Genomic DNA, 26,642 nt, shown 5'->3' on the forward strand with positions numbered 1-26,642 from the left:
TATTATTGCTATATTTATAGCACAGCTGTCTTTTCTTGTTACTAAAGTACCTTGGATACAAAGATATGACTGCAAAAATGAAGGCTGCTTCTCATTGGAAGGTTTATTTGTATAACCACAATCATGGTTATTATTATATATATATATATCTATATATATATATATATCTCCTACTCCTAGCCAGCACTGAAGAGGTTAAGTAACAATTGTTATTGTTTATATAGTGTTAATTGATCATTCACTTCAGCTCCTGCTGCGGTGGAATTTTCTTGTTCAGGAGGCCGTTAAAGGGGTAAGGTACAACATTATAACCTTTTGCATAATGAAAGCAAATAATTACCAGCAACTTTACAATATACATAGATTTTTTTTTTAGTTATTTGTAATTGTGATTGAAAGCAGTGTGTCAGTTCCTTGCTACTTAAAGGAAAACTATACCCCCAAAATGAACACTTAAGCAACAGATAGTTCATATCATATTAAATGGCATATTAAAGAATCTTACCAAACTGGAATATATATTTAAGTAAATATTGCCCTTTTACATCTCTTGCCTTGAACCACCATTTGGTGAAATACTACAGCTCTAACTGTAACAGGAAGAAGTGTTGAAGCAAAGGACACAACTGTGTCTGTTAATTGGCTCATGTGACCTAACATGTGGTTTGTATGTGTGCACCGTGAATCCTACAATTCCAGGGGGTGGCAATTTTCTATTTATGATTACCCAATGGCACATATTACTAGAAAAGTATATTATTATGAAAATGGTTTATTTACATGAAGCAGGATTTGACATATGGAGCTGTTTTATGCAATATCTTTTTATAGAGACCTACATTGTTTGGGGGGGGGGGTATAGTTTTCCTTTAATCACTGCTGGACTAAAAGCATATAGCAAGAGACTCCAGTGCCCATAATGCATTTCATGTTTGGTGATTCACACACTTGTAGTCCCCCATCATCAGCTCTAGCCTCCTTATGAGTTCCAGATTAAAGGCTAGCCAGGGGAAGATTTAGGCAATTAAACACTGATATGTTCTACAAATTCTTCAAATAATGGATAAACAATTTTACTTGCATCTGTCAATTTCAGTTAAGTGTGACACTGACCAAATATTTTCTCTAAAACAGCACTTTAGCTGTAAGCCCCTTCTTTATAGCACAGATTGTATTAGCCTTTCAGTGCGCAAAGCATTGTGGGAAATGGAGTGCCTGGAATTGTGGGAAGTGGCTGGAAAAAAAAATATACAAGGACGCTTTTTTTTTTTTTTGATTGTGTATTTGAATATTCTAAGACAATACAAATAAAACAAGTCATAATTTAAAAAGAATCGAAATGTACAATTTCATTAGTGTGGATACACAGTACCATCCCCAGTTAGAACATTTCCAGATATGAAAAATACAGAGATCTGTTGCTATTGCTGTGAAAATTGTCTTGCAAATCACTTATTCTAAACAGTTCTACTAAACACGCATTTAAAGTCCATTTTCCCCTAATAAATAACATCTCCACATTGGTCTCTTCTTTAGGGGTAGATTTATGACAGATCAGACATGGGGATCCTGCAGGTGGGCCCAGCTAGTTGCGCTACTGCTTAGGGCAATTTATTATCCTGTTGTTGTGGCCAATAGGGATTTAGATTGAGTTAACCCGTTCCTAGATGACTGATCAGAAGTCATGAGCTAATTCAGTTAGATTTGTTATTTGCCATGATAAATCCCAAAATCATTATGGATCAACCAGGAATGCTATTGAATCTGGCCCCTAGTGTTTATTTGGCAGCTACATTCAAATATTTCACAGTCTGTAAAGCCACTTCAACCAGTAAGGGGTGCAACCCTGCTTTGTCAATGGTTATTTCATAAAGGACATGTAAAGCCTACATTTTCCTACCATGTGTATAAGCCACATCATTTGTACTGCATATACCCCCTCCCAGGGCCGGACTGGCAATCTGTGGGTTCTGGCAAATGCCAGAGGGGCTGCAATAAGATGCCATAGAAAGTCAGTATTTAGTGGGCTGGTGGGACCTGTTTGGGCCTCTGTGTACCTGAAATGCCAAGGCCTATTTTAATTCTCAGTCCAGGCCTGCCTCCCTCCATTTGGCAGCGCCATCACATTTTCCTAAAACAAATAGCTTTCACCTGGTGGCCCTTTTCCCTCTGACACATCATCAGTAACATGGAGACATGTATGATGTAAAGTTCATGCACTGCAGAATGCAGGTTACACAGGCACAACATACTATGATAAAAAGTTGAGCACTGTAATGGTTAAGCTGAACTCAGGAGAGGTGGTTAGGAGAAAAAAAATAGGATCAGACAGCTAGAGCAGAGTTTATATGGTAAAAAAAACAACAATGCTATCTCTTCATTGGCTGTTACACTGGAGGGTATGTTTAGTAATCTGAGTTGAGAAGAACTGAGCATGCTCATGAGCCAACAGCCAAAGTAAATTCCTGAGGGAGAGGGTGGAGTGGGTTATTATTATTATTATCAAGTATTTTTAGAGCTCCAACATATTGTTCAGCGCTGAGGAGGATTAAGGGGATGCTGCAGCCTTATGGTTAACCTTTTAACAACCAGAGTGGCAGTTATCTAAAGATTTAGTGGCTGTTTGCTGATTACATTTTTGTTGGAGGGGGTTATATGTCCTTTAAGCTAAAAGTCAGAACAAAGTAGTACAAAAGAATATAGTAAAAATATTACAAACCTAAAATCAATAATTCACAATAAAAAAATCTGTTCTAAATGAATTGTTTATCCCCCCCCCCCCATACGGCAATAACACTACATACACACAAAACAGAACATTGTAAAGATGAGCAAAAAAAAAAAAAAAACGAGGTTTAATTAGCATATTTGTCTATTGGTCTTATGACTTGGGCTGATCCAAAGCTCTGGCCAAACGTGCACAGCCAAGAGTTTAGTGCGAGGACTGTTGCAAATCCCCATAACTGTACTGCTCCACCCTTCAGTTTGCCCCGAGCTGCAGGTAAATTTGCGGGTTTCGGGCCGGCCCGCACATCACTAATACAAACTCCTGCACAAAATCTTCGGGTCGCGCTCTTCTCCTGCTCTCCCCACCCACGAACTAGTACTGTCGGCATCCGGTGCCGGAATTTATAGACTTCCACCTGCCCCTACCCCACCCCTTTTGTGATGTCAGGGCGGGCAGGCGCGGGTCTATAAAAAGAGGGCAGCAGCGGGCCGGGTGCGGTTAGGGAGGGGTCGGGTGTGGGTCGAGAAAATTCTTGACCCGCATATCACTAGTTTGTATCTATATAAAACAACAATGTGTTACATTCTGCCTATGCACAGCCTATAAGGACAAGAAAGTGACATTCATTAGGGGGTGCCAATTTCTTAGCCCCTACCCCAGTGAGTACATTCAAATTCTTTTGACCCCAGACTGACACGTCTCTATTTTGCAATATCCCAATGTACTTCATGGAGCTTCATCCCATGGAGCCATCTTGAAAAAAATGTAGCAGAAATCAGGTCTCCTCCAGCCGTGATTTCATTTTCCACAATGCTTTGTATGCTTCTTCCCATGCCTGTGATCCACCTGACTTCTGCTACACTGATCAATGAGCCTAAAGCTTGATAACAGGCTGGGTAAGCTCAAAACGTCACTTAGCTTGAGGCACGAATACATTTTTTCACTAAATCAGAGTGCTGCTGAAAAAATTTCTAGAATATGGACCGGACCTGAGCTGACAGTCACAGTCGGCACCCGACGCTACAAAAAGCACTACTCTTTTGTATGGGATCAAACCCCCTTGCTTATAAAAGCCCCTACTCTCCACAGTCCCCCTCCCTGCTCCCCTCTGCACAGGTGTTAACATCAATAAATACCCCTAAGCCTGAAATGACCCCTCGTTGCAGAGTCAGCGGAGGTTTTTTTTAAAAAAATATTTTTTGGGGCCCCAATTTTTTTTTTAACTTGTAAGGGGGGGCCCGGGCGCTAATGTTTTTTTAAAAAATATTTTTTTTTGGTCCCTTTTTTCTTTACTTGTAAGGGGGACCCTGGCACCAATGCTTTTTAAAAAAAACTTTAATGGGCGGCCCTGGAGCCAATGGGTTTTTTTTTTTTAAACTTATAAGGGGGCCCTGACCATCAATAGCTTTTTATAACGTGTGTGTGGGGGGTTACTTTTTTAGCGCTGATGTCTGTGTGGTCTTTAAACAGTGATGTGGAGTGGGCGGGGTCTGGTGTGGAGCCCAGGGGACCCCGAAAGTGTTGTACGGGGCCCCGTGATATATAATGGCAGCCCTGAGCACACGGATCTGGGAAGTTCCAAAAATCCGTCAGGTATGCAAAAATCAAACAGAAAAACCCCACAACTTTAAGCTTAGACACACACACACCTAATGATTACAATCTCACTATACCCAGCAGAACAGATCCTTTGTAAACGACACGCTTATTATTGCAATGAGCTGCCCCCTGGCAATGCGCCAGTACTGATGGGATATCACTGTGCAGTCTCAGCCGTGACAATTGTTCTTCATTTCTTCACCCTTCGCCCAGTTGCTGACATGGCTTTACAATTACAATTTAAAAAAAAAAAAAAACATTAAAATGTCATAATTTGGAAAATGATTGAAGTTTTACTTGTCTCTCATGCATACATCTGCATTTTTCTACTTCATCTGGTCCCCTTGATTTCATCCCTGTTGCCAAAGCCCACACTGCTGTGCTACTGCACCTCATGAGAATCCCCAAAGAATATCAGAATGTGCGTGCCTTTATTTCTTAAGGAGTGGAATATGCTCATTGTCAACTTCTCCAGGAGCCACAGGAGCATTTGGAAGTTTTAGCAGGTTTGGAGCATTTGCAAGCTTGGGAAGACCTGGAGCGTCTGGACGTGGAAGATTAGCTTCTGAAAGGAAGGAAATTAAGTCACTGTACATTTCTTTATAAAATCTTGTTAGACAAACTTGTCATTATTACAGTTTCATGAGCTTTGGTCCATAGGATTACTGTGTTAGTACAGATTATTAAAAAAAGTTATAGTTGTAAATTCAAAACCATTTCACATATAGCTAAAATCCCTTACACTTTCAAAAATGACTCCTTTGATTTTTTATTTTCTTATTGTTTACACTGTTTAACTGTCCATACACTGAAAGGCATCAGGTAACCAGTCAGCAGCTAGCTGGTCCATGTATAGAACCAATCACCTTCCCTTTCTAACAGTTGTGTCTGATCACAATGGAAATGCGGAATGTCTGGGCCTGATTGAGTTCCATATTCTGGCTTTGGTTTATACCAATATGCAAGACAATCACATGTCCCATTCATCTTAAGGGCAGAAACACATGCTCGTTTTTGGGGAGATTAGTCGCCCAGCGACAAATCTTCTCCTCTTCGGGGTGACTAATCTCCCCAAAGTGCCTCCTGCCGGCTAGAATGTAAATCGCCAGCGGGATGGCAATTTGTGTGCTTCGTTTTCCGAAGTCACCTGAAGTGGAAACTCCGGGCGACTTCGGAAAACAAAGTGATCCGGATGCCATCCCGCCGGTGATTTACATTCTAGCCAGCAGGAGGCACTTTGGGGAGATTAGTCACCCCGAAGAGGAGGAGATTTGTCGTCAGGCTACTAAATCTCCCCAAACGTGAGCGTGTGTTTCTGCCCTAAAAGTGTTGCACGCAATCTGCAATGAAATACAGTCTTCCATGAGAATAGCTGATATCTCTATTTCCCCCTCTGAGGCAAATTGGAGAAGCTTCAAATGTCAAATGGTGTTTTTTGCCTTCCTCTGGATCAACTAGCAGTTAGGCAAGTTATATATAGACTTAAGGTTGAACTTGATGGACGTGTGTCTTTTTTTCAACCGAACTTCTTGTGTAACTATGTAATATATAACAGTTCATGTACAGTTCACTAGGCCTGGGACACACAAAGGAGCAATGCATATAGAGAGCTCAGCATCTCCCCATATAACTATACTAGGGAAGCATTCCTACTCTTCTCTCTAGCAACACTTCATGATCAGTGATACTGCTGCATAGCGTTTTAAAGCAGTTCATCTGTCCCTGGCATAAAAGATGACTTGGATTTAGTCTCACCTTGATCAGGTCTCTTCTCTTGTGCTGGATTATCCTCTATAAAAAAAAAAGCCAAGCACAGGGAAAAAATTATTTTAAATATGCAGTTACTGGGAATGCTGGGTAAACACATAACACAGCTCTTCAGATTGCCATATCTAATCTATGGGAAAGATTGATGTGCTAAAAAAGCTGTAATGATATGTTTGGTCCAATATACATTTACATGTATTGTGCAGCTTGGAAAAGCAGTGCATACCTACCATTTACATTCTGATCATCTGCAAGTTCAGCCTGTTTGTCTGCCTCCGGCTCCGCTTCATTCCCTTCATCCCCATTGTAATCATTCAGTGGACCCTGCTCTGCACCCTGCTTAACCGGATTTGGAGCTGTAAAAATAAATGAAGTGGTGTGTGTTTGTATAAGGGCATTATCCTTGCACTAAGATAATTAAAGGACAATGCCTCAATTTACAAAATAACAAGTCCTGGAATTTTAGTAAATAGGAGGAAATAGGCTGTGTGCGTAAATATTCAGTTCCCACATTTCAGGATTAATTTACTTTAAAGGAATAGTTCAGTGTAAAAATAAAAACTGGGTAAATAGATAGGCTGTGCAAAATAAAAGATGCTTCTAATATAGTTAGTTAGCCAAAAATGTAATGTATAAAGGCTGGAGTGACTGGGTGTCTAACATAATAACCAGAACACTACTTCCTGCCTTTCAGCTCTCTAACTCTGAGTTCAACAGCGACTATAAGGGGGCCTACATGGAATATAACTGTTCAGTGAGTTTGCAATTGATCCTCAGCATTCAGCTCAGATTTAAAATCAAACAGTCAAGTCACTGATTGGTTAATGCCTGGTAACCAATCAGTGGAAACTAAGAGAGCTGGAAAGCAGGAAGTAGAGTTTTGGCTATTATGTTAGACATCCAGTCACTCCAGCCTTTATACATTACATTTTTGGCTGACTAACTATACTACAAACATCTTTTATTTTGCACAGCCTATCTATTTACCCAGTTTTTATTTTTACACTGAACTGTTCCTTTAAGCTAACGTTTAGCTGTCAGTTGCTCTGTCTGGTTGCTGAACAAAAAGCTAAATAATTCAAGAACCACAACAAATGGAAAACAAAGACCAATTGGAAATAATATCATGGTCTACAACATACTTAAAGTTCATGTAAAGGTTAACTACCACTTTTAACATTCCGCAAGTGAAAACTTTTCCAGAAATAAAGGTTTATGTCTTTTAGGGTACATACCAGCCAATCTGCATTAAATTCGTTAGGCAGTTTTACAATAGTGCCACATAAAACTGAGGTGCACAAGCCTTGTTCAACTGATTGGAACAACCAGTCTGCCAGTGTGCAAAAAATAGTATGTACTTATCCCAAAAAAGGTAGATCGGGACATTTAGCTGGTGATCAGTAGATCTCAAGACACTGTCAACAAACAGCTTGTCTAAATCACACTCCTATTTCATGCTTTTGAGTTAGATATTTATTATGTTAAGGTTAAATAAGAAATAGTTGTTTGTTAAATATAGCAATATACATTAGCTCATAAATCAATATTTAAATAATATTTTCCATGGAACAAAGTGCTTTTATAATCATAAATGATCACAATGGGACAACATCACTAAAAGTAGACCCAGCATTAGCAAAGTATGGGCACTCCTGACAGCAGCCTCCATATCTATTGCTTAAACAAGCATGCCAATGCAAACTTATCATCTCTTTCTATTTCCCCATATGCATGGACCTAATCACTGTATTTCATTTCAGCTCTGTTGGCAGAAGGTAATAAATACTGTATATTATTCTTTCTCTGGATGGAGGTCACACAGTTTTGATGCCAAATAGAGAGCAGACATACAGTATGGTGGCCTTACCTTGTTTTTCATCTGTTGCATCCTCTTGTGGATCTTCTATGTTGAGCAGATGCTCCCTTTCCACTTCTTCGTCATTTTCTTCCTCCTTCACTTTGTTTTCTTGTGCCGCTGCATCTTTGAGCTTTAAGGATTCCTCCTCCTCCTCAGCCTCCCCTTTCAATTTATTTGCCAGCTCATCTGTTATGGAGTCCTTTGCTGGCTCCTGCTTTAGGTCGGGGTTTGGGATTGCCCCGGGTTTATCGTTTGTCTCTGCAAAATGATTTCTTATTTCATCTTTTGTATACAAGGCTTTTTCTATAAACTTATTTTGCAGATACATGACATGACATGAAAGACAGCACATTGCAATGGTAATGGTCTCATGCTACTGAAATCTTCACTACTCCATTAGATATCCACTAACTGGCCATTTCTGTGCCACGGAGGGTGCAGGTGCATTATCTTCTTCTCCCACTGAGATCTATTTTTTATAGTGCCCATGTTATTTGTGTATTGTACATATAACAAGTTCCACATTCCATGAGCTATTCCCCCTGTGGTGACCATTTACATAATAATGTATTCCCAAAGTCTTTATCGACAGCTCCTCAGAAACTAATTTGCTTATCCCTGGAGCTAAGAAGAAGATGAGGAAATCTGTTTCAATTCTGCTCAATTCCTGGGTTTTGTTTTTTTCTATATCCACTGAAAAATGACAACATATATACAATTACTGATTTTTTTTTTTAAACCCAAGTTCAAAGGACATAAATGGTGGGAAATGCTGAAAATAGTTTCCATTATTACAGTTAATGGGTTCTCCCTCATGAATAGCACATGTGCATGATTGCCTTTTAAACACACAGCTCATTTTCAGGGCATAATCACACACATGCACCACAAGTGTTCCCAAGCATAATGCCATGGAAAGCATTTCTACAAATGTAAATAAGGAAAAACTGAACTATTTTAAATGAAATGTTAATGGTGTCATTAGATGCCTTCTAAAGGTTGAGACATTTATTTGTCAGGGGAAAAAAACAAAAATCAAGTTTCTCCTGCAGGTCGAGATATTTAGCATTTTTTCTTGCATCTTTTCAAAAGTGTTTCTTCAATAACAAAAAAAAAACTGGCAGCTAAATCTGATAAGACCTCTCAAAGCAAAGAAAACATCACTTCTTTCTAACCACCTTTCTAGCACTCTAGTCAGGGGCGCTCCACCAATAGGGTTGCCACCTTTTATATTTTTTTTTACCGGCTGCTGGGGGCGGGGCCTCAAAAGGGGCGTGCGTGATGTCAAAATGGGCGGGCGGGACGTCAAAAGGGGCAGGGCCACGCGACGGAGACCCGCGGACGCTAGAAGAGGCAAAGAAAAAGGTAAGTTGCAGGGGATTGGGGGCAGGCCGAGGGCTCCTTTTGATTGTATTACAAATTTACCGGCAGCTACATTGCCGGTAAATTTGTAATACCGGCCCCGGCCTTGGCAGGTATTTTACCGGCAACCTTATCCACCAATGAGTCGGCAGAACCCCCTTGGTTGCAAGGGGGCGGCAAAAATGCCACTCCTGGTAACTAAGAGCCGAACTTCCGTTTTTTCAACACGGAAATTTGGCTCTTCTAGTGCAGACAGCGCAATTGCTCTCTTTGTTCTGTGAGAGAGCGGCAGAACAAAGTATTTTTCGCAAGCAGGTGAAAATTCCCAAAAAGTGTATTGAGCTTTGGTTGGTGCTAAAAAGTGAAAAGGATATTTTTTCTGACCTTTACTAAAGCTTACAAATAGTGTAGAATGCCAACCATACAACAAGAAAAGGTCTCTTGTTTTTTTTAAACCAGCAAGAAGGTTATGAAAAGTGCACTTCTCTACATTTTCAAAACCAATAAGACTGTACAATTTTTTATATAATACGATAAACAAATTTTTATTTTAATGGTGAAATTTATGTTGATGATAGTGTCCTTTAAAAAAGAGACGGGGAGATAGCATAATGCCTTTAGAGATCTCATATCTGTGTGAGGCGGAAGTTAACATACCTTCTTTAACTGGAGAAGAAGGTTGTTTCTGGATATTCTGTAAAGGATTCTGTTTTTCTTGTTTTTGTATAAGATCTTTTAGAAGAATTGTCTACAAAAAAAAGGAAATTCAATTGTATTATCAGTAGAACCAAACAGAAGTCCCAATTTTAAGGAAATACAGAATGCAGGGACCCAGAGAGATTGGGACTACATATGAACCATAAAGTGAAGTGACTAACGTTAGTGAAAATTTGCCAGCGTGACGTCATTTCATTTTACTAACGGCGCAGGCGTAACTTTGCTAGCGATGGAGATAGACTCTACCAGTAATTCGCTTCCTTACGCCTGGCAAAGTTGTGTTTTGGCGAATGGACGTAACTACACAAATTCACTAAAATGCGCATTTTATTGAACGTTACCTCTTGCGCCAGACTTGCCTTCGCCCCAAAAAACGCTAGTGACTTTCCATTTTTCAGGGTGATAGGCTGCAAAAGATCGTAAATTTTTTCTGGGGTACCCGGCTTCCCCCCTACATTTCCTAACATATGGCACATAAACTATACACTGGGCTCATGTGTAGGGCAATATAACAACTCTATTTTATTTTATTAAGGTTTCCCGGGCTTGTGTAGTGTAATGTATTGGCTGCAACACATACGTCCATTCAACTTTAACCTCCCGCATGCATGCATGCTTGACAAAGGGGTATAGCCCCGAAACGTTGCATTTCTGCAAATAAACACGCAAGTGGACCTCCCTGCTTGAACTTGCCGTGAGTGCCAGTGTATTTTTGTAATTGACTGTTTGGGAGGGTGCCGACCCCTCCACAACCATGCACCAGGCATCTACCTTTGAAGGCCAGGGTGTGCAAGCAGGCCATATTGTCCAATAATGCAATCTACATACCTGCTTATATCAGCTGACTTACCTTGGGTTTCTGAGTCTTTTGGGTATCAGCATTTTCTTCTTGTGCTACAGTTCCACCTTTTCCTGAGGCTCTGCGCAACTTCTCCTCACACTGCTCATTGAGTTCCTTCATTTTAGAGCTGCACTGGGCTCTTTGTGTAAAATAATATGAAATGTCATTGATTAAAACATTATACGGCAGATTTATTAAGGGTCAAATAGTAAATTTATTTTGGTGTCAAAATTCACACATTCAAAATTTAATCCCCAAATTCTAATGTATATTTGAATGTGAGATTTATCACCACTTGACCATGGAAACAGTTCTAATTCGAATATTTATCACCTAAGACCTGTTGAGTTCATTTACAAGTCTATGGCAGAGGTCTGTTGAACCATTTGAATATGTTAATTGCCCTCCTGACATTCGAGTTTTTTCCAGAGGGAAAACTTGATTCAAATCCAATTAGAATTTTCGGGTCGGGACTATTCGATCGAATATTAGACGTTCACATTTTTTCTTACAGTAACTAACCTTCCATTCAAGTAATTTTAAGCAACTTTTCAATATACATTCATTAAAAATATGTTAATAGTTTTAGAACTATATGTAAACGTAATTGCTATTGAAATCTACACTACTGGTTCTGCCTCCTGAAACAATGTAGCAGAAGCCAAAAGTGTCAGAGGACAAAAATACTGCTTTTTTTAACTGCAATTATATTTATACAATGTCAAATACCTTGAGTACTTGCTTAATTATGATATACCCATAATGAGGGCTGCCAATGGAGGGAGGGGGGTACTGTTGTGAAAGTTATGCAAATTGAGTAAGTTATGCTAAAACTTCGCAAAAAAGTAACTTACAGAGAAGCTTGCAATAGATGTATTGGTTGTAAACCTCTATTTATTCCCCTTCCCCTTTTTCCATTTTGTACCCACTTTACCCTTTTTTTATAAAGAAAATCAATAAAGAGAGATTTAATAAAAACACTTACAGAGAAGCTAGCAGTTAACTATCAACAGTGTCGGACTGGCCCGGCGGGCCCCCGCCGGGCCAGAACCCTTCTCTATATATTTAGAATCGTGGGAAAAAAAAAAATTTCTGGCGATGCGCAGCGCCGCCAGCGCATTCACGCCGAACGGCGCGGTTGCGCATGCGCGCCAAGCGGCGGTGTTGCTGGCCCGACGCATTTTAGTAGGGGTGCAGGGGGCCGGAGGGGGGCCCCTGGACAGCAGTCCCGGTGGGCCCCGGGCCCCCCAGTCCGACCCTGACTATCAAGCAATGACAATGCAGAAAAGCTTAACAGGAGCAGTAAAGGCAAACTCCACTGACCACCAATACATTAAAAAAGTTAAGGTAAATTCCACTAACCTCAATGAAATTACTGACTTATTAGCACTTTAATTAACTATTTATTAACTGTTTATATGAATTGCTTTTTATAGAGTAACAGCATCTGTTTACCGTATATTGGGATCTATTTACTGAATAATATAAGTTTCTCTTACATGAACTTTTCTGCAGTGGAATGACTAGTTATTGGACCCAACAGCAAGATCATTTGTCCCCCTAGGGCCTAGACTTATGCAATGTACGCAACGTATGCAAAAACATAATTTACTTAAGACACTTAGGTAACTGCTAGTTGATCATTTTATTAGAACACACAAGATGCGAGGCCAGTTTTAGTACTGTGTGCTTGTGTTCACGGGGGGACGGGGACATTTAAATAACCTGTAAGGAGTCACAAAGTTTCTGATAGCAGCCCTCACCTCAGTGACATGTTTATGTCCTTATTGCTTCTCTTTTGGCAATTAGCCAGTGTATGATTGGCACTGTTACCAGGAAAAGGTGTGGTTCCCTATAAAACTAGGCACATCTAGATTACAATTTCTACAATTTACAGCCTTGGGCAGGTCACTTTTCTTCTCTTCATGTGCAAAACAAGCAAACAAGAGGTCAATGTATACTGCTAAATAAACAGACTGAAAACTTCCCTGACACAGGAAAAAAATTGCCACTCTAAAAAAAGTCTCTACCTGCCCATAAAATGGCACAAGTCAACCAAATTTTCCAGTCTTAAATATTACCATTTTTATGCACATCTAGTTAGTGCCTGACAGTTTCGGTTAAAGAAGTGTATCAGACATATCTGATTCCACAGATTCAAAGTAAAGTGTGATAATCTGACTCTGTGCTTGCCTAAACCAGTTTGCCAACCTTTGATTTGGCCGACAGTGTAATGCAACCTCTACCTTAAAGGAAAACTATACCCCCCAAACAATGTAGGTCTCTATAAAAATATATTGCATAAAACAGCTCATATGTAAAACCTTGCTTCAAGTAAATAAACCATTTTCATAATAATATACTTTTCTAGAACTATATGCCATTGGGTAATCATAAATAGAAAAATTACCATTTTAAAAAATAAGGGCCACCCCCTGGTATTGTACAATTCACTGTGCACACAAACATACCAAACAAACTATACTTCTTAGGTCACATGAGCCACTTAACAGACAGTTCTTTCTTTTGCTTCCACACTTCTTCCTGTTACTGTTAGAGTTGTAGTATTTCTGGTCAGGTGATCAGCACACTGAACATCACAAAATGGTGGTTCGAGGGAAGAGATGTAAAAGGGCAGTATTTAATTAAATATATATATATCAGTTTGGTAAGATTCTTGAATATGCCACTTAATATGATGTAAACTATCTGTTGCTTAAGTGTTCATTTTGGGGGTATAATTTTCCTTTAGCTTGTTCCATTGTGGTGATGGATTCTGGGACCTGAAGTTCCTGTTTTCCAGAGAATCTGTGCTCCACCCACTGTGGAAAATAGAAGGAAGCCTCAGAATCCATCATTTCATAATAGATCAAGGTGAGGAAGTAGTCACATTACACTGTGAACATAAAGCTAATGGTACACCTGCAAAGAAATGCAGTCAGAGGAAAATCTGATTGAGGCATGACTGATCATTGCTTTAAGTACACAGACAGTGCACACACCAGCAGAAATCTGGTCCACAACTCTGCCCCTCAGTGCACTTACTGCACAAAAGCATTTGGATCTGCTTTTTCTCAGCCTAGTATACCATTAGCCTAATTGGTGTTTGAAAAACAGTTCATAGGAATAACATAATTTCCATAAAAAAATGACATTTATAGTTATATCTGTAATTTCAGATTCAGTATTTATGTAACTTTTCTATATAAGCCCAACTGCATGTCAAAAAGGGGAGTATATTTTCCATTTAAGCATTATGCAAATTAACTTTGCATAATGGATAAACAATACATTTATTACTAGTTATTACTAGTTAATAATTTTAGTTAGTTCTAAATGTAAAAGCAGTTTGTCCTTTTACAAACATGAATAACAATGAAACTGTTTTGCAGTAGGCAGCCCTCATCCAGTCATTTCATACGTTTTTGCACATTTTTGTGATTTTTCTTGTTCTGTCTTTGTTTTTGTATTGCCACATCAGTATTTATATCCAATTAGACTTTAATAAACATACATTTTCAGTTTAGTCTTATTTTATGCATGTCTATAGGGGTCATTTACAACAATTACAGTATGCAAAATACACTTTTCCGTGTTTGTTCCCACAATTTCGTGCAAGGGTGCACGGTGCAGCACTGTGTGCATCTGTTCTTGTGTTTTGATGGAACTCAAGTTCAAGTTGCAACTAGCATTGCCAAAGTGAAGGTTGCGTCACTTCCGGAGCATGATTTCAAAACAGAATTCACATCCGATTTGCTAGGCATAAGTCTAGTTCACCTGGTGCAACAAGCTATGGGAACCCTGGAGATACCATCAGATAAGAGATGGCAGTGAGCGAGCCAGGATGGAAGCAATTTGCCCCTAAATGGAAATGCACAAGCATGTTTGAAAGCAAGTACCTTCATTAATTGAGTCAACTTGTGTTAACTGAGCCAACTGTCCCAGATTTCCAAGCATGTTCCCTGGCTTTGATACTTTGTCTCCGGACGCACAGGTGGACCCTGTGGGTTCCGGTATTCACCAACGCCCATTTGGGAGCCCGGACTTTCTGTTGCGGAAACCGTCAAAAAGTGTGCAAGGATTTTGAGAAGACGTAGTCAAAATCAGGCAAAAAGTTCAAGGCAGGCGGCAGGAATCATAGTCACAGGTCGGGCAGAAGTCAAAACCAGGAATTCAAAATCAGAATTAAACGCTTCGGCAGGAACAGATAAACTTGAACCAGCTTGGGCAATTTCCAAAATGGAGACTGGCCTTTTAAGGAGTCTTTTGGCACCAAAGTTTGAATTTCGGCACCACCCGATGACATCACGACGCAGACGTCAAGGCGCAGATCGTCAAAGGAGCCGAGAACCCGGACTTGGAAAAAGAGATGCAGCAGGAGGTACGAGATTGCCGTGATCTCCCGGCGCATCTTACAGTTGTCAAGTTAAGCATGTCATTAATGGCTGGTGTGACACATTATTGTGACAGTTTTATTCATGGTTATCATATAAGTGCAAAACCTTAGCTACAGTGAGTCTTAACCAATATGACTGGGTTAATCTGCCCCATGCAGTAAGCTTTGCTAACCAACCTGTTGTTTTTCATGTTTTGAGTTATTTCTAGCTTGCACGCAGGCAGCAAAGTACTCCAAAATAACCACTCCATAGACTCTATCTTGACAATCACACGGAGCCCACTGGTGCAATCACAGGTCAGGTTATTATCACTTGAAAATGCACTACAGCATATCTATCTTTGTAAACTGTGGGAAGCACTTACAACTCGAATGTGGATTTCTTAGCTTGGCTCTCCTGTAGTTGTTCAAAGTCAAGCTTTACTTTCGACAGGCTTTGTTCTTGAGACTTGATCTGAACTGAAAAGACAAAAACCATAACAAGTTGCCAGAACTGACCAATCTGATTTCTACAGTCACAAAGCTTGAAACAAAATTACTATAGAAAAGGTTTTGAACACAATTAAAAAAAGCTTTGGGTGATCACAAAGCAAATTTAGTTTACTGTCTAATGGGTACACTTGGGGGCAGATTTATCAAGGGTCGAATTGAAAAATCGATTTCAGAATTCTAATTGTTTAGTCGAAAACTGTCAAATTCGACTAGGGAGTTTTTCTAATTCGATCCAAGTTCAAATTCGATTTTTGACATTCATGATAGACTGGCCCTTTAAGAACTCGAATTTGACTATAAGCCACCTAAAACCTGACGAATTGCTGTTTAAAGTGGACCCGTCACCCAGACATAAAAATCTGTATAATAAAAGTCCTTTTTAAATTAAATATGAAATCCAATTTCTTTTTTTTATTAAAGCATTCATAGCTGTTGTAAACGCATTTAAAAATATCAGCTGTCAATCAAATATTGTCTGCCCCTCCTCTATGCCAGTGGCATAGAGGCGGGGCAGAAAATTACTTTCACTTTCTATTCAGCACTTCCTAGATGTCACTGCTCTCCCTGCATTCCCCCAGCTCTCTTAACGATTTAATTGTGTAACCAGGGCATGGGGATGGACATTGGGTCCCTGTCCCCTGGTGCACAAACAAGATTCTGAGATGATACAAGACTTGCCTTAATAACAATGTCCACAAAATGGCTCCTGCCTGTTTGCTATAATTATGAGTTCCCAGACTGATGGAAACAATATTCAAATAATGTATACAGTGTAATTAAAGTTCATTTTGCTTGACTAACATGATAAAATAGGATTTGGAATAATTTGGTTTGGGCGACGGGTCCCCTTTAAAGGTGTGGTTCACCTTTAAGGTAACTTTTAGTATGTTATAGAATGGCCAATTCAACTTTTCAATTGGTTTTCATTATTTATTTTTTATAATTTTATAGTTATTTGCCTTTTTCTTCTGAAAGCAGCTTTGAAATGGGCGTCGCTGACCCCTTCTTAAAAGTAAATGCTCTGTAAGACTAAAAATGGATTGTTATCACTAATTTTTATTACTTATATTTCTATTTAGGCCCACTCCTATTCATATTCCAGTCTCTTATTCAAATCAATGCATGGTTGTTATGGTAATTTGGACCCTAGCTACCAGATTGCTTAAAAAGCAAATTGAAGAGCTGCTGTTAATAACTCAAAATCTAAAAATAATAAAAAATTAAAACCAATTGCAAATTGCCTCACAATATCACTCTCTAGATCAGTGATCCCCAACCAGTAGCTCGCGAGCAACATGTTGCTCTCCAACCCCTTGGATGTTGCTCTCTGGGTCCTCAGAGCAGATGCTTATTTTTGAATTTCAGGCTTGGAAGCAAGTTTTAATTGCATAAAAACTAAGTATAGTGCAAAGTAGAGCCTCTTGTAGGCTGCCAGTCCACATAGGGGCAACCAAATAGCCAATCACAGCCCTTATTTTGGCACCCAAGGGACTATTATATGCTTGTGTTGCTCTCCAACTCTTTTTAAATTTGAATGTGGCTCCCGGGTAAAAAAAGGTTGGGGACCCCTGCTCTAGATCATACTACGAGTTATCTCAAAGGGGAACAACCCCTTTAAGTCAATGGGAGACGTCCAGGGATCACTTTAGAGTTGTTTGCAGCCTTCCTGAAATTCAAGTTTTTTTCGGAGAAATCGAATCGAGTTTTTAAAATTCAAATCGAATCCAAGTCGATTTGATTTCGGGCTGATTCTATTCATCCAACTTTGAATTAGATTTTATTAATAAATTTCAATTTGCCTTGAAGACCTAGACTCCCAGAACAGAAACTGGCTTTGGTAAAAGTGCAAAGGACAGATTCATTTTGGATGTCAAACTGGGCTTCTGACTTCAGTTTCAACCAGGGCACTATATGCACAATGAATATTCTCGCTGTACTTATATGGGTTTCCGGCAGTTACTCCAAACAGGCACATTAAAGGGCTCGAGATAATACTGACTGTGTGAACCTAACTACTATGGGTTATGAGACCTAGCACAGTCTTTACTAACCACTTTTATTCTAAGACCCCATTAGAATGCAAGATCAGCTACGGTCAGAGATTACAGTTGCTGTAAAGCAATGTATAATTTGCTGGGGCTATATAAACAGTGGATAATAAAAACCCTGCAGTGAATGGTTAAAAGGGAAATATATCACCAAGAATAAGTATATGCAATGGGATGATGCATCATTTAAAAATAAAGGGAATGTCCCTTTAACCAAGCCCATTAGTAGGCCCGGGAAGGCACATGTCTTGGGAGCAGGTGGTCCAATCAATGGGAGAGCAGTGTACACTAAGTGATGCCAGCGGCAGAGGGTTTGTTGTGGGCAACGGACCAAGTAGTATTTAACTTGGGTTACCTGTGTATAAAAATCTAAATTTGCACTTTGCACTTAAATTTACTTGAGCAATTGAGCAAATATGTAGTATAATGTAAAGGCCAAAACCATCCTGAACATTATCATAAAATCAGATTTGTTTCATATAATATTTACCGTATAGATCCTGCATAACCTTTTCTTTCTCTACTATGGTATCTAGTAATGTCTCCTGTGAACAGAAACATTAAGAAAAATATTAAATTTATCAGATATATTACAGTATATGCATTCAAAATGACTCTTGGAACTCTATTAACTTTATTGTTATAGATAATTAATTTAGAACTGTGGAACTGGTACTGGAAAAAAATGGTCGGAACATAATCTTACTCAGTTGCAATACAATTATAGAACTTGTATGATTAACTTTGCAGCATTTCGTTTTGTTTTGCTGCAAACATCAGAATTACACATAACAGTGTAATGAACAGACTTGAATCTACTATTACATATCTTGTATGTTTTGGGTTATTCCTTAGAGAAGTCTGGTACTGACACAACAAGAAACTAGGTAGCCAGCTAGCCACTGTTGTTACATGTCCCTATTGCCTTTGATGACTCACCCATTCATCATCTAGAACCCAAGATGATACTGCTATTACTGCTACTACTATTATGGAGGACTACTGCATTAGAGCTGGTCAAGCAGAAAGCATAAACAAAGAAAATACATAATTTTGTAAAGTTTTTTTACAAAACAGAAACCATTTTATACCAGAGTTATAACACAGATCAACAAGCCAACAGTTACCTCTGCTCAGTCAACTGAAACGAGACTACAGAGGGCAAAATTATGATTACTTGCTCTAAAGTAAAATTTACTCCAGTCCTGCAAGAAATAATGTTCACGGTCACACTAATCAGCTTTCTGGCTAAGATGAAAGTTCTACAGCTGGATAGAACAGCAGAGTGTATCAGACCTATCAGATGGGTTTGGTCAGTTATCTGAGGGATCTAGTGAAAGATAAATCAATTACTAGATAAATACTCTACAGCTGGCCATAGACACAAAGATTTGATCGTACGAATCTCCATTTTGTACGATTTTCGTGCTGTGAGTGGAATGTCCACAACATTTTTTGTGAGATGCTGATCGGTCGTGCAGTTGATGGGACAGGTTAGAAAATTTCTGTCGGCTACCGATAATATCTTTGCACGTATTGCTGATCTGACGATATCAGTGGGAGAGTGTCACAAGCTTTTGTCGGACATAACTTTGGTACGATTGCTGTCAGGGGCAGAACATCGTCTAATCTGTTCTTTTACTACTTTATTTGATCTGAATGGTTAGTGGCGGGTCGGGAGATGGCACCAAATGATCATTCATCCGATATGAAGGTAAATCTACTTGTCTATGGTCAGTAGGCAAGACAGGACAGGTAGTCCATGGTGTTAAAGCTTGCTGACTTGGCCCCTCCTAAACTGGTGGTTTATTGGCCAGTGTATGGGGCCACAGGGCAGCCTTAAAATTGGAGAGGTCTGAAAATTTCATCTGGCCAGCCAATACAAGAAGTAAAGTGGGCCCTGCCAAAAAGAGTTCAGAATTCCTGCCAATACAGCAATCTCACCAAACAAGCAGATTTCAAATTGTATGGCTAGCTTAAGGAGTTGTTTGCCTTACAAACACTTTTTTTTAGTTGTTTTCAGATTATTCACCAGAAATAAAGATTCATCTTTTATTTTTTTACCATTTTTTTTTTCAAAATTGAAGTGTAAAGTTTAATGCTCCTCCCTCTGGCTTTTAATTTGTGCAGTTCAGTAATTTAGGCACAGACTTTGAACTGTTACAATTTGCTTCTGTGGAATATTAGCAACCATTGTAATAATTCTAACAGCTGTCTATAATGTGATCATTGGCCCAGTCTCAGACATTTCTCTGGCAAAAGAAATCACCTCTTCGTTCTGACATTAACCTAAAGAAATATAGTAGTTTTTGTGCATGTGGTATCTTTCTCTATAAAGTTGCCTAAATATACAACATATACTAGAAGCAGAATATTACATTTTGAGAGGAAAGGTATCGATCAACATATATATATATATATATATATATATATATATATATATATATATATATATACACACACATATATATTTATATTTAACCAATTAGTCAGAAGGCTGAGAGAAAGCAATCAAGGCAGGACTTGCGGCTAAGTGTTCTTTATTACACACAACATGTTTCGGGCAGGTGTCCTTTATCACACCTGGAGTGGGGGTGTCCACTGAGATTGAGAGCACAGCTACCATTCCCCAGTCACATATCTTCTTTCTATATATATTTATATTTGTTAGAGTGTAACACTTGGTAGATTGCTATTTTTCCCCCAGCTGATCCTCCACCAACTCTCTGATCTGAGTAGAAGATGACAATAATCAACTGTGTGACAGAACCATTGCAATTGTGCTTTGGAGGTAAAACTGTACACCAGTAGTGAAAAATCAGATTTGGTGGTACACTGAAAGAAACTTCCTGCATACATATCAAATTGACTTGCTGTATTAACCATAAATAAGGCATTGGCAAGGAAAGTATAGCTCACTTTTTCATTGTGGCACGCCTCATTTGTATTTTGCAACTGAGAGTTATGCAAGGACTGGATGGTGTCAATCTGTTTCTTCTGTCTTTCCAGCTTGTCCTGGAATTCATTCTTTTTCAGTTCAACTGCTCCACGTTCTGCAGCTACCCTATGCATTCTGCTCTCCAGTTCTGCCAATTGTCTCTACAAGAAAAATAAATAAATGTCTGAAAATGTCACAGAAAGGAATACGTTTGTGTTGTTGGTAATGTTAATATATAGTGAATTCAAACCTATAATTTAATTCTAAATGGAAAGTACAACTGTAGCAACTTTCAATATGAACACTGTGGGGCAGATTTATCAACATTGTCCACTTTCTATTCATTTCTATGAGATTTTTAGAATTGTATAATCTCTATTATGGCATAAAGGAATTTTTGTTATCATATTCTATTTTACCCCATTTTTGAACTGTATTTTTTTAAAATATCGTTTTTGTTTGTCCCTGCTTTATAGGTAGCTGCTCAGTAAGGCAGGACTCCAACTTTCACAGTTTGATACTTTAGTTGCTGGTATTTTTCTGAATCAGCAGCTTCAAACCCTCCTAAGCATGCTCCAGGCTGAAACGAGCTAACATATCAAATTGCAACAACTACTGTACAACATAATAAAAAGGTCAGTTTGCTTAAAAATTTATTTTTAGTATGATGTAAACAGTGATAAATTAAAAAATCAATTGCAGTTATCTGGTCTCTACGGCCCCATTTAACCTAGTACCGGTCTGAATGAGAGACTGGGTCTGAACAGAAAACTAAGTAATGAAAGGTAAACAGTAAAATTGTAGCCTCATAGAGCAATCTTTTTTGGCTGCAAAAGGCTAAATAATTTGAAAGCTAAAAAGAGGCTGATGTGGAAGGTAAATAATTCAGAATCAATAAAAAAATGAATAAAAGTTGGTAAGAATAGTAGATTCTATAAAATCCTAAAAGTTAACTTAAAGTGGACCCGTCACCCAGACATAAAAATCTGTATAATAAAAGACCTTCTTAAATTAAATATGAAATCCAATTTCTTTTTTTTATTAAAGCATTCATAGCTGTTGTAAACTAATTTAAAAATATTAGCTGTCAATCAAATATTGCCTACCCCGCCTCTATGCCTAGGCATAGAGGCGGGGCAAGCAATTACTTTCACTTTCCATTCAGCACTTCCTAGATGTCACCGCTCTCCACACATCCCTCCCTGCTCTCTTAATGATTTAATTGTGTAACCAGTGCATGGGGATGGACATTGGGTCCCTGTCCCCTGGTGCACAAACAAGATTCTGAGATGATACAAGGCTTGCCTTAATAACAGTGTCCACAAAATGCCTCCTTCCTGGTTGCTATAATTATGAGTTCCCAGACTGATGGAAACAATATTTAAATCATTTATACAGTGTAATTAAAGTTCATTTTGTTTGACTAACATGATAAAATAGTATTTGGATAATTTTGTTTGGGTGACGGGTCCCCTTTAAAGGTGAACTACCACTTTTACTTAAAGACGTAGTTCATCTTTAAGTTAATTTTCAGTTATAGAATTAGACATTAGATAGGAAGTAGACCCTGCAGGGGGGCAGTAATTTCAATATACGTATCTTGGTATTATAGGTCAACTTACCAATGTTTTAGGGTTCTAAATTGACTTTTCTGTAGGGCCCAGTAACATCTAATGATGCCAATGTATGTGTTATCTCCAACCAGTAGCTCATGGGCAACATGTCTGACTCCTTGGATGTTGCTCTCAGTGGCCTCAAAGCAGGTGCTTCTTTTTGAATTTTGGCCCCCGTGGAACTTTTTGCATTTCCATAGTAATAATTTACCATAATTTATAAGGCATAGAAAGGTTTTTTTTCCTCATCAGACATGGTATGATGGCAGCCACACTTGCATGGGCTACCAAACATCATCAATTTATAAATATTAAATGAAAGTTACAAAGTTGATGGAGGTGTGAATGTGTCATGGACATATACTGATGTTTGGCCAAGCTAAAGAAATTAACTGTGTTTTGTGGGTCTTAATTTGTCAACAAAGTTCACATTGAATATGCAAGACCCTGAATGTCTACATTTCTTCAGGTGGATTTAAGGGGGGGGAGAAGAGTATTCCTGCAGTAAAGCATTTCTGCATTTCTGGAGATGAATATTTAATGACATTCAGTGTGCTATCTGAACTGTGTCGGGACATATCCTGCTTGGCAAAAGGACCAGGACAGCATATGTACACATTAGTAATTAAAACAAATATATTAGCTCTGTACTACTTAATACTCTTATTGTAAATCATGCTAATGAGGATGGCGGAATTCCAACTATCCAAGCCTTCTAATGTGTACGCACTGATTGGCTGCATAGATGCCTTGTCAAGTACAGCGCATACAATGCTAATTTACCACACAACTGGTAAGCTCTGTGTATTTATATATACTTATTTATTGTATTTATCATGTTACTTGTCCACCCTGTGTGTACTCTTATGTACTGTAAGATTGTACAGTGCTGTGTTTCCTTATAGCGCATATAGTGCATTATAAAGTTATACATACATATAGACAAATAGGAATCGAACATTACCCACTGCTAATATATTAAGAATTCACAAGTGAAGAGAGCATAGTTAAGGCCATCGTTTCATTAGTAGGCTCATCCCTTTAACAGAATTCAATAAAAGCAACCATAATATATATTTATAACAGCTTTCAGTAGCTTCACATGGATCCCCCAAGGTTACTCAGCTATTTATGATGTATCAGAATTATGGCTGGTAAGCCTTATATGTTTTGGTTAACATTTAGTTGGAAAATACCCAAATCCAATTCAAACTAATTTATGTCTATGGCTCTTTCACAATCATTAAAGATTTACATAGAAGTCATAGGACAGGGTTGTCAAACTGGAGGCGTGTGTGCTGTAAGTGGCCAAATAATTTTTATGGCCAGTAGCTTGCCCAACAAATTCACTATCTGTATGATATACTTTAAGGTCATTTGGTATGTGAACATACGAATCGGATAATCAGGCTACAAATAAAAAATTGCCTTGTGTTATCCATGAAACACAATAGCCATTGGCCACAGACAACAAAAACTGTCAGAAGCAGCCATATCTCAGATTTATAATTCACAAATTTAAGAGTTCTGGTAATTATTAAAGGCCCAATGTGGACTATCTGTGGACTATTTGGCTACTATGTAAATTTTTTTCATGTTACATTCATCAAATTGCACCTTTAAAGTTCCCACCTGCTGCATGATAGACACACTAACAAACCAATATGGTCCTCACCAAACACGATTTTATAGCCTTAACAATAACAGAATAAACCCTGGTTAGATCAGATTGCATTACATAAGGCCAACGGTGTGGTGCTAAATGAAAGGCGATAGCAGAAAGTGAAAATGAGCTTTGTAATAATAATCATCTGATATGCAGGGATATTAAGACTATTATAGAACATTAGGAAATACTTAGTACTAAATACGCACCTGCAGTTCGGCACATCGTGAGCTTGTGATCCAGTAGTTTATTGTTAAAACAAAAATACATGCCAACAGGACAGCTATAAGAATAGGTGGTGACTTCATTCCTCTACGACCATTACCTGATCCCATCATTCTGCAGCAGCTGCAAACCTTTGGGGAAATCCAGTACATAATTATTGGAGAAAAAACAAACAATGTGCCAACTGTGCTTGTATACAAAGTATAAATGAGAAGTGATTATTTCTCACAATAGGGCATAACCTCTGTGCATTCAGGAGACTGATCATTTCTCACACAGCGCTTTCTCAGCTGGGTCAGACAAATAATAATTAATATTAATGTTATTCCATTCAATCCTATGGTATGGCGTGGATATTATAGAAAAATCAAGTGTCAAGGAGTCTCTCACTTTTGACCAACAGTACTCTCAAGAGGTAAGCAAACTCTATAAATCACAATTGGCTGCACATCCAGATTGAAAATAGGCTCTGGCATTTCAGGTACACAGAGGCCCAAACAACCCTGCAGGTTCAATAAATAAGGACTGTCTAACTATGGCATCTTACAGCAGCCCCTCTGGCATGTGCCAAAACCAACAGATTGCCAGTCTGGTTCTGACTGACTAGATATTATCTGCAGCACCAGAGGAATATCTGGCCATTGAATCTCTAATACCAGATAAGCAATTAGCTGATGCAATGTCAGCAAGGAGGGCAAAATTACAATTTGGACTTTGTTTGCTTGGCCACCCTCTTCCCTCCTCAGCATGCAACTAACAGTGTACCTTCTCTTCATTCCTGGAGTGATTGCTTTAATGTTAAAATAGGGCAACCAAAATCCCTGTGGGACTTTGCCATTTTATTTTCACCATAAAGCCTTGGTAGTACTGCGGAAATCTGCTCTGCTGTCAATAGTAGTATAGAAAGGGTGACAAGCAGAAGGAGGGTAATTTAGAACAGAAATTTTCAGATACTAACAGGATATGCAGATTTGACAAGGCACTTTTCCAAATTTACGGCTACTAACAGCTATTTTATGCAAAAATATGTTTTACTATATTACTAATGCCTACTGCTACATCCAATGACATAAAGTTGAATAGACTTCTGTTTCTCACTGGAATACATACTATCAGATGTAAAAAGGCATGTAAAAAAGAAACTATTCAACTTTATTTCATCTGATTTTACAATACAGTATCTTGCATAGGTCAGCCCTAACATTGATAATATATTTGGCTTTTAATTTGTTGTTCTCTGTTTGATCCATAAAACTGAATAGGGATTTGCTCCCTTTAAAACCAGGCCTATAAGGATGCAATTGTGTAGTGCACGGATTGACGCTAGCTTTTTAACTTTTATTACACTGGTGACTAATCGGCTATGTGTTGTGTGCATTTCATAGGCAAGCATACTGCTTGAGAATAAGTGTGAAGTGTGACAGTTATCATCATCATCAGGAAATGAAAGAAAGGAAAGAAATACTCTCAAATATAGGAGGAACGTTATAATATACAGATAATATTATCACTAGCAAGATGAACTGCACTAACCGGCTGGAGAGAAAGAACATCCTGGTTAGGTTTGGTTTAATGATTGATGGCTGTTGTAAGAACTCAGTACAAGAGAATAAGTAATATGTGATAACATCATGCTAGGCCACATCATTTTGGCTGTTACTTCTCTCAAATGGCATAAGAAATCTTTATTCCAGCCTTTATCGGGCTGCTTTCATTTTATATATGTTTGCATATGTTAGAATACATGTATTTGTATATGCAGCACTGTACCTTTTTACTCTGTAGTAAAAGAACACACAAGGAGGCCAAACGCTGCAATAAATAAATATGTATACATAATAAAATTTAGTGTACTTGACCTGTACCTGGGGTACCAGACCTGTAGAGCTTGCAATCTTGTAGCAAAGTTTACTGACAGTTTCCACCAGTCACTGTTTACAGGTTTTCATGTACTCATTCAAACTACAGTCCACACCCACCCAGCAGGGAAACAGTGAAGGATACAGGAAGTCACAGTGGGTGCAGTAAGCGAGAACATTTATTTGCACACCAGATTAAGGTGTGAAACAGAAGATTATGTGTCCTTTCTAGCTGACTATATGTGGGATGATCATATCTGCCAGCTCATGTAAATTGTTTAGGCCCTAAGGCCTGTGCAAATAATATCTGAATAAGGATTGGCCTGGGCATATTTAAAAATCAGGCAATGACTATATTGGGCGGGACTGCAAAGCTTCTATTGGGGCTGATCAATGACCTGACTTGGTATGGGTCTACATAAAATCTGTTTTTCCAGCTGTTCGTAACAAACACACTAACCAGGAACTGTTCCTATCAATAGAATATTTACCACATAAAATATTCTAGTACCTGTACAGCAATATTCCCCAAC

General features: G+C 38.6%; 1 protein-coding gene across 5 annotated transcripts in view; it reads right to left on the minus strand.

The window, feature by feature from the left end:
- Positions 1–4,090: 4,090 nt before the first annotated feature.
- The window catches only part of golm1.L (golgi membrane protein 1 L homeolog), a 29,419-nt gene continuing 6,867 nt past the window's right edge, over positions 4,091–26,642 (minus strand). Inside the window, exons 1-11 of one of the 5 annotated variants that reach the window (XM_041581653.1) lie at positions 26,116–26,138; positions 24,235–24,381; positions 20,728–20,907; positions 18,299–18,353; positions 15,634–15,727; positions 10,882–11,011; positions 9,972–10,062; positions 7,962–8,210; positions 6,325–6,450; positions 6,083–6,118; positions 4,112–4,892 (exon numbers count right to left, since the gene is read on the minus strand). In XM_041581653.1, the coding sequence (XP_041437587.1) occupies positions 4,759–4,892; positions 6,083–6,118; positions 6,325–6,450; positions 7,962–8,210; positions 9,972–10,062; positions 10,882–11,011; positions 15,634–15,727; positions 18,299–18,353; positions 20,728–20,907; positions 24,235–24,363 (1,224 nt within the window). In that variant the 5' untranslated portion in view covers positions 24,364–24,381; positions 26,116–26,138 and the 3' untranslated portion in view covers positions 4,112–4,758. 5 annotated transcript variants of the gene reach the window in all.

The sequence above is a fragment of the Xenopus laevis genome, chromosome 1L (genome assembly GCF_017654675.1).
Source record: "Xenopus laevis strain J_2021 chromosome 1L, Xenopus_laevis_v10.1, whole genome shotgun sequence".
Classification (NCBI taxonomy): Eukaryota; Metazoa; Chordata; class Amphibia; order Anura; family Pipidae; genus Xenopus; species Xenopus laevis.